Below are 9,107 nucleotides of genomic sequence, written 5' to 3'. Positions count from 1 at the left end.
TTGCCATATGCAATAATAACTGCCATACTTGTGATACATCTATGCCGCGAAACATACGTCAGAAATGAGCCCACTATAGATTATCAGGTGAATTTAAACTGGAGTTTACCTCAAAAGCATGAAATGCTCGGTTCGTACAATCACAAGGTCTCAAAAGTCCTTAATAACCTAATCCCAACGCACCATGTCCTAAGACAAGTCACAATGAGCTAATTTACACCCCGTAAATCTGAATTTTACTTGATCTAGATAAAAAAGCAATGCAGATCTACAAGGACATAACTTGGTGTTGTCACGCACCACTGTCTGAGTTGCTGATCCACCACTGCAGAGTGGACCACAGGTCATGCTGGCACCAATGATGGCGACAACAAACTCCACTATGGCGAGAAGTATCAGTGTAGCATAAACACCATTGATGGCCGCCTGCATAGAATCATTGCAAGAGATGATGTATTAGTTACCTTCACACTTCAAAAGTATCCCACAATTCAACACATATTAAACCTAAATATCTTTGCGGTACATAGGCCTAACGTTCCGTCTTGTAACCGTCTAGGTAGCTTTCAAAATCGTTTAACTTCATCATACACATTGAAACACAAATCGCAGTTTCCGTAAGTACACGAGCGATTTGAATGATTCTTTCACTGAAAGAAAGTTTATTGCTTTGGCCTCGTAGTTAAGGGCACTGATTCGTGGTCTGTGGGTAAAGCTGCAGGTCGTGGGTTCGAGTCCTGGCGGGGTCATGGTGCGTGTGCTCTTGAGCAGGGCACTTTGTCACTCATTGCTTCTCTCCACCCAGGAGTAAATGGGTACATATGAGGGCAGTGATGGTTATTGTGATTGAATTAGCTTCATTGCGCCTATCAGGCAGCATCGAGCTGTATACTCCCCAGGGAGCTGAGATGGTATATGGTATGTTTAATTGGCCCAATAATTAGGGGTAATAATAATGTAAAGCGCTTTGATCTTAGTTAAAAGCGCTATATAAGAACCTGTTGTTATTATTATTATTATTATTATTATTAAATGCTTCAAATCAAGAAAAACGAAGACGTGATTTTCATTCTGATTCTCGCCTCGAAATTGAAGCAACGACGGAAAATTCGCTGAGAAATAAATAAATGTAACAAATAAGAAAATGAAAAAAAAGATAGACACCCCTGGAGGCAGAAACACGAAAACGTTTTTCATTATTAGGGGATTAAAGTTTGACTCACCTGCAAATAACAGAATGAAGGAGGGTAGTCATAGTACGAGACGCTCTGGCCAGGATAGCCATAATTGTAGCTATAACGATAACGCGTATAAATTGGATGACACAATTCATTGATGAGTGCCATCCTGGCAGCCCCAAAACCAATGACGCAGCACGTCGCCAAACAAGCCAAGATGGACATGACCATGTAGCCGATAGCCTGTGCAGAAAAATCACAATTCCTTCAAAATCTCTCTAAAAGATTTTCAGTCCATTGGTGGAATTGTTCCAAGTCTGTTAAAGTGATCCTTGGTTAATATTCAGGCCATATCTGCAAAATATCATAGTAGAACAGTATTCATTTGTTTTTCCCCATTTTGAAGATTTCCCACTTCAAGATAGCAACAACTGAACACCATTATACTGCCAAGTAAGAATCTCTTAACAATAGCTTACCACTCCGGAATGTTTCTTCCATCCAGACACTATGCCTAAGATTCCAGATATGACGTAGAACTGTGAAAGAAAAAAACCATTCACACATAAAAATTATAATTTCATCAAAGGAGTAAAAAAATGCGATTTATTCGCTTTTTCGTGACTAATTTGTCATCATTCTTGAACAGATGTTCGAAGGGCGCCATGTTTTCTTTTGCGTCCGTTGCCCGAGACTTCGCGAGACACGACTGATCACAGCAGACGACTTTTCTATGTCCACCAATATACTTGATGATATTTGCACTGCCTCGTAATACTACAGGGTGACCCCAAACAAATGCAATCCTAAAACATTTGCCTTTAAAAATAATAATAAAAGGTATTTTCAAATTAATTTGTACTCTTCTCATAATATGTGCCATGTTGTTTGTAAGGATAAGGACATGCGCAAATAGGTACAGTAAAAATCCCTCCCCGTGGTAATTTGTTGTGTGTGACAGGATTAAAAATGAACCAAGAATGGCATTGTACTTACTAATTTACCACACCAAATTGGGGCTCCGATATCACTGCCATAGTAACCGTTCAATCTTGTCGCAGTGACAATCCCAAGAATGACGGTCAAGGAACCCAAAACCACTTGAATTATTCCTGTCCATAGAATGCCCTTCCAGTTCCCACTTCGAGGCTGAGGGTTCACCGTGCCGATAGTAACGGGAGCTGGTTGCAACGTCACCTAGTGAATGATACAGGACGGTTCAGGTTGAATGTCAGTGGTTTTCTGGGTAGTAGTCTTGTGTGGGCCCATATGCATTTTTGGTTACACTCTTTGAAACTCTCAGGATCACGTATGGATGCCTCCACAAGTTCAAACCACTTGATTCAATGTTTTCCAACCCTTCGTGGGCGAGGCCATGACATTTAAAAGTGGGGGGCTTCGCATGCAAAAAAAAATGTTCAGTTAATTTCAATTTTTTTCGCACTTTGACAGCTCATCCAAGTGCAAAATGAGGAGAAAAAAATCCAGAATCTTGCCCCATTTGGTTGGGGCCAACTTTTATGAAAGTGAGAGGAAATCCATCTGAAACAGGCAATGTATAGTAAACGGAGTGAAGAAAACATTTACATGTCAAATTATATAGTTTTTTGTTCCCCTTTGGGAGCGTGTCACAATTCTCTTCATAAAAAATGAATAATCATAATCTTGAATATGACCAAAAAACCAGCAATCTAAGGGAAAATTTGATTTTCTTTTAAAGACAATAGGTAACAAAACCTATGGAGCTCATTATTATTGCTTAGAAATTTTAGTTGGCATGTCATTGCTTTAGGCGTAAAACAAAAAATTCCCAAAGTGGTCGATTTTAGTTTTGAAATCAGCGAAATATAAGTTTATAGTAACTATACATCTGTAAATGTATCTCAAATTGCTATATATTTATTTGGCAACTGAAATTTACTTTCAAATTTGATTGTTACATCAAATTTATTATTGTTTTCGTTTTCCTTCTATTAAGATTTTTTAATTCTTATATTTAAGTATAGTGAAACAAAATTGATTTTCAGGACAAAATTGTACATTTTTTATCATTCCCATTTTCATTAAAAATATGTACTAATTCCTCTTCATAAAAACAATAAAATGTGAAATGTTGCCGTGTAATTTACTGCTTTAGACCGCCAAGTCCAATTTCTGACGAAAACAAAATTGACATGAGTATGGAGTAATGTTGCTGTCTCTTGTAGTTTCCTCTAACCCCCAAATTATGAAAGGTGTCTCCACCCCCTTAAAGGGAACATGAAATAAAATTTTGATTGCATTTTTTTTGCTTAAATCAATAAAGGATGATGTTCTTAACAATATTTTGTGTATGGCGGTGTTTATTTTCTAAGATAAATGGGGGAAAATAATTTGTGAACATGTTTGGTCAAACTACTCCGCCCCACAAAGGGAAGCTTCATTAACATAAAACTTCGCGAGGGGTATGACGCAAGCGGAGGCAGAGACTTGCCGCGCTGCGGGTGCACCGGCATTGCGGCGTGCATCATAATACATGTACATATACATTGCGGCACTGAAAGTTTTTCTGGTGTTTCGTTCGGAATCAAGGAGAAATAACACCCGATTTTCGGCCATGCCGACAAGGTGTGTGGCTGCTGGGTGTAGCAAAACTACCAAGGATGGAGTAAGCCTTCATTTGTTTCCAGTAAATCCGAAATATCGGAGCATTTGGAGAGCCAAAGTGAAGGTAAATACCAGAGCAAAGTGGTCCGGGCCCAGTGAGTTCGCTGCCCTCTGCGCTCTTTGAGCCGTCGTGCTTTGATGCTGGTCTGTACAGCAACTTGGGCATGCCCCTAAAAAAACATCGAGTCAGTGTCTGAATCATTAGAACTCTGATTCGAATCGGACGAATCTGTACCATTTTCATTGGATTCGCTAAGGAAAGAAGAGGACGGTCTTCGGAACTTTTACGGTCATGACGGTCGTCGTTGTGTTCATTCGACAACGGTGGCACCGTGGCACGTCCACACGTGTACTGTACATATCCCATGTAGACACATTCGTACGTGTGCATATAATGCCACGTACGGGTACGCGGCGGCTGCACATACACACAGCACAGTAGCTTCGCTAATCCGTCTCGTACCCAGACGTCATTTACGGGCCCTGGATTTCTCTGCCTTTGTTTATGTCATGAACAGCGCCCTCATTTGGAGTTGCCGCGAAAATCAAAAAGGGGGGGTTCAATTTGGACGGCAAATTACCACACTAAACGTACACCAGAACCAGTTCTGCTTTTAATTCACATTTAATACACATAAATGAATGTATATATAAAATAAAATACGTTATGAAAATTTTGGACTGCATGTTTCCTTTAAGAGACAGTTTGTACGTCACCAGGTGTGAAATTATCAATTCAAATATTTCCATGCTGCAAAATGTCTTGATAAGTGACCCCTTTTCCTTTTGGGTCTATTTCGATAAACAAAAAGGTCAGGGAATAATGTGGATATTTAATTGTATACATTCTTCAGTTCGCCTCATTAACAACGCCCGGACAACACTCTTCCAGGATAGGAAAACACGGCTTAAGTGTTTCATTAATAGTCCCTGAAATTGTCAAAGAACATACCCGACGTTGCACATGGGAGATGATTTTTTCTTTTTACCATAAGTCAACTGACCAATTTGGGGTGTTATGAGGAGTGATGTTGAGAATAGAAAAAAACATGCGATATTTTGTATAACAAAACCACTACAGCATATTTCGTGTACCAACAATGCAACACTATAAGAAAAAAACCGAAAACCAACAACAGGTTCTGGAGGTGCACAATTTGTTTATTCCTGCTCAAAGAAAATTAGCATATGACTATAGGCTCCGAGTACGTACATGACATTGCATACACCAAAACTGAACTGTATTTGTGCGTGTGTAGTCATACATGAAGGCCAGTCGTGACAACAGCGTGCCTGTACTGAATGGTGCAAAGCAGGCAATATGGCGACGGCATATAGTAAATACCGGATAAAACATAAAAAAGCACCATCAATTACTGAAATGCACTCAGTGCACAATATTGGCCCCATTGGATTTTCCTTTACACTAGAACTGTTCTGGGAGAGCGACTGGCTTACCAGTTGTTGCTGGCCGACGGGCTGGGGCGCAGCCACGTAGGCAGGTGGGGCGTTAGTAGCGGGCATCATCGTGACAGAAAGTATCTCTGGATTCTCTGTAATCTAAATTAAGCAATCAATTAACTAATCAGTTTGTCTGTCGGTCTGGTTCATCTATGTTTGCTTGCATTTCAAAGATGACCTTTGTGGCATCAGCGCATTTAATTTTGTAAACAAATTATGCATTTATATCCTCAAATTAAATTATATAATTTTGTATCGTCAATTCAAGTGCACACAATTTATTCCTTAGGGTTTGAATAATACAAGGCTTATTCAGATTAAAAGAACCTAAGTATTGGGTATATCATCATTGATGAAAAACTTTCTTGGAAAAATCGAATCGATAAAGAAGCAATAAATATATCCAAGAACATTGGCATAATACTCGTTTAAAATAATGCCTTCCTAGTACAATTTTATTTATTCGTTTAAACGATATCTAAATTACTCAATCTTGAATTTGGGCAGATAATACGTTTACGAAACGTTTCTCTAAATGTAACGCATTACCTACTTTACCTAAACGAGCGGTTCGTGTCATATTGAATGCTGGCTATCGTGATCACTCTGCCCCAAAGTTTGCCAAATTAAAATCTGTAACATTGCACAGCAATAACTTATACCACTTCTGATCACGGGAATAACTCATGTATACATTCATGCATAAGTTACTCCCTCCCTGTATTAATTCTTATTTGACGAAAAAACAACATCTAAATGTCATATATATATATATGCTATAATACTGGAAGTAGCGCTAGGGAAAATGTGTTCGTCCAATTTAACAGAACATCAATGGCTAAAATAGTGTTGCTGATCGTCCAGGCATCTTATACTGGAATAGTTTAGATGATTCTCTTCAATCATTGCCCTATCCTATCTATCTGTCTTATCTTGTGTTTTGGTTTCCTATGTCCGTTTCACAGTATCCATAGGTTAGTTTGCATAGTAGGACCTACATGTATACAGAAATGCTAGCTTCCTTGCCCCGCGTCAGCCCCCTGTGCTGAATAGCCATTAGTTGGAGTTTGCACAGTGCCTGCAGTACCACACAGACACAAAAGCCTTTCGCTTAAACCCTACCTCAATGTAATTTCATTTACTGTTTCAATATCTATCAAATATCTATCGCATCATTGTATTCCTTATGTGATACGAGATTGAAGATGACAGCATTTTATGCTACTGTAACAGAATGAAAAACAAACGCAATCGTTTTACCTTATAATTACGCTGGAGTGTTCCTGCTTCTTTCACCGTCGTCACTGCCTGGCACGGCGTACTGTACAAAGCGCATACCGACTGCGTTTGTCAGGCAATAATTATTATTGCGCGCCATTACGTCATATTCCAAATATAGCATTTGCTCTAATATTGGCTTTAAAAGCCTCCCATATCATCCATCCCAGGGTCCGTATAGCTCCCAGTGCCATAACGCTCACGGCTGAGTGATAAAGAAAGGCCTTGGTTACCACTTATGTCTTTGAGCTCTCATTGTATTTATACTGTAAAACCAGTAACCTAAAGTCAGCATTTTACCGACGCACCACCAATATTAATGCGCACGAAATGCACGGACTGTATAATACAAGTCACCTACTTGCAGCAGTTTATTATTGTGTCACTGTTCAGTGACAGAATTGTACGGAAGCCCGTTCGTGCCACCTTTTAAAAGTAAAAAAAAAATTATGCCAAATTACACAATACTTTTGCAAAATAACGAAATTTCTGTGGCATGTTTGCTGGGGGGGGGGGTGAGGGGGGTGATTAAGAGATTTACACGTTAAGAGATTTATTATCTTTTCACAGCCCCCCCCCTCCCAGTATTGAATCCTGCGCGTTCTGACTTTTTTTCCAAACACAACTGAATAAAAATGGCCACAAAGCACGAACGTGTGCTGACAGAAGAGAACTGTATGATTCCCTCGCAACTTGGTTCTGCATATTTTAGCAATTTCACCCATATGCAGGGGAAATGGTACCGATATAATTACGTTTAAAGAATGGTTGTTTGGGTTTTGGGGGATGCGTCAATATCACTCTCCATATTCCACAACGCTGAAGAAAACGAACTTTTAAACGAGAGATAATTACATGAGAATAATTTTCCAACTTCAATATGTTTTCCCCGCCAATATCAACCCCAACCCGAAATAAAAAAACGCTCCGTTCAATTTCAATTGATAAAAGGATGCATGGGGCATAAAGAATTACTCTTGAAAACCGTTTACGACCGCTAAGCGGCCTATTTCTGTGTCGCGCACTGCACTTGCTCAAAACGCAAGGCTTCTTCTTGCTGTACTTCTTCCCTGCGTAATGGAATTGTCTCCTTCTCATCCATCCGTGTTAAGTCATGGAGTCGTTGACAACATTTTTGATCTTCTTGTCTCCTCTGGATCCTGGATGGAGACAACCACGATATTGCAGAATCACGGACCCTTGAGCTCAGTCTGTGTTGATCCAGGAAGCCGCTCATTCCAAGCACGGTATAGAGTATCTATTTTTATTTAACACTCTTCAAATTCTGGCAAGTCATACATAAAGTTGAACCCCCCCAATGCCATAATAAGATCTTTTTCACTGCCAATCTCAAACAACATCGACTAGGATAGTACCAAAATACTTCCTGAAGTATGTTTCCGGTACTCATATTCGAGGGCAATACTAGTGGCCTAGTCAGCGGGGAGGGGGGGAAGGAGGGGGGAAGGGGTAATGTGGGTTATTTACCCCCCCCCCCCCCACCCACAAATTGTGTAAAGAGTGCCCTTTTTTACGAGCGCTCTTTTTTTGGAATGTCGAGCAAACGTCGGCAAATGTGCCTCCATGAAAAGCGGCACCTATTGTCCGATATTGCCCATGATCGGCCGGTCTGAACAGCGCCCCCATAAGAAGATGGTGTCCAATCGCCCCACCACTTGCTCACGAAAACCAGGTTCTAAACGTTCATGGACAACGGAGTTTTGTGAATTTTTTTATTGAAATACATGTAGATACAACGTGGTAATAGAGTAAGAAAATTACGTGAAATTTTTTTTCAGTTTAAAAGTCAATAAGATGTACTTCCTATTTTTTAAAATTAAAATGGAGCCATATAATTTTAAAATATTTTTTGAATTCGGTCAATTTCTTTTTGTATTTTCTTTTGTGGCTTGGTGGCTTCCATCTCATGAACTGCTTGAGTTGTTGGAAAGCTGATGTGTGGAACCAGATTGGAAGAGTTTTTTGTCGAAAGAAAGTTGTCGATGGAAGGTATCGCGAATGAAGGTTTTGCCCCGTGCGGATGTTCTGTCTAACTATTATTACTGCACTCCTTCTTTTGGTTTCTTGGTACAAGTTGGCATGCACTGCTCGTTTTCAGTGTTTATCCGTAAAAAAATCTCACCAAAAATAAATTGAACCCTTCCGATGCCACATTGCAAAAAGTGCCATATCCAGACCGTGAACAAATAAACATCAACTCAATTATGACCGATTTGATCATGCTTCCTGTAAAATGTACAAAGCAATATTCCTTTCTTTGAATGTGCAGTCAAAGAATATCAGATCGAGCCAACTGGGTCTAGTATTTCGGAGCTTAAAAGATGAAGCCAATGCATCAGCCGATGCCATAATTTCGGGAAAGGCACAATATCAGTGTATTTAATAATTATCCATCATACCAAAGCTCTTAAGTAAATATCGGAGTACATTATACTTAAACAAAAATTAAGCATCAGTTCTTCAAAATTCTAAGTTCAATTTTATGAAAAGTATTGGAAAATAGAGCCATATAAATTGCATTAA

General features: G+C 39.5%; 1 protein-coding gene across 2 annotated transcripts in view; it reads right to left on the bottom strand.

Annotated features, from left to right (window-relative positions):
* LOC119730968 overlaps nt 1-6,698 on the bottom strand; it is a 20,960-nt gene extending 14,262 nt beyond the window's left edge. Inside the window, exons 1-2 of one of the 2 annotated variants that reach the window (XM_038204036.1) lie at nt 6,546-6,698; nt 5,283-5,377 (exon numbers count right to left, since the gene is read on the bottom strand). In XM_038204036.1, the coding sequence (XP_038059964.1) occupies nt 5,283-5,351 (69 nt within the window). In that variant the 5' untranslated portion in view covers nt 5,352-5,377; nt 6,546-6,698. Of the gene's footprint in view, nt 1-5,282; nt 5,385-6,545 lie in introns of both variants that reach the window. The other variant, XM_038204037.1, reaches the window with a different exon arrangement.
* Between the last annotated feature and the right edge of the window lie 2,409 nt (nt 6,699-9,107).

Source organism: Patiria miniata, unplaced genomic scaffold, assembly GCF_015706575.1.
Source record: "Patiria miniata isolate m_02_andy unplaced genomic scaffold, ASM1570657v1 HiC_scaffold_22, whole genome shotgun sequence".
NCBI classification, from domain to species: Eukaryota; Metazoa; Echinodermata; class Asteroidea; order Valvatida; family Asterinidae; genus Patiria; species Patiria miniata.
Note: the sequence above shows the minus strand (reverse complement) of the source record. Positions and strands in the feature narration are given on the sequence as shown.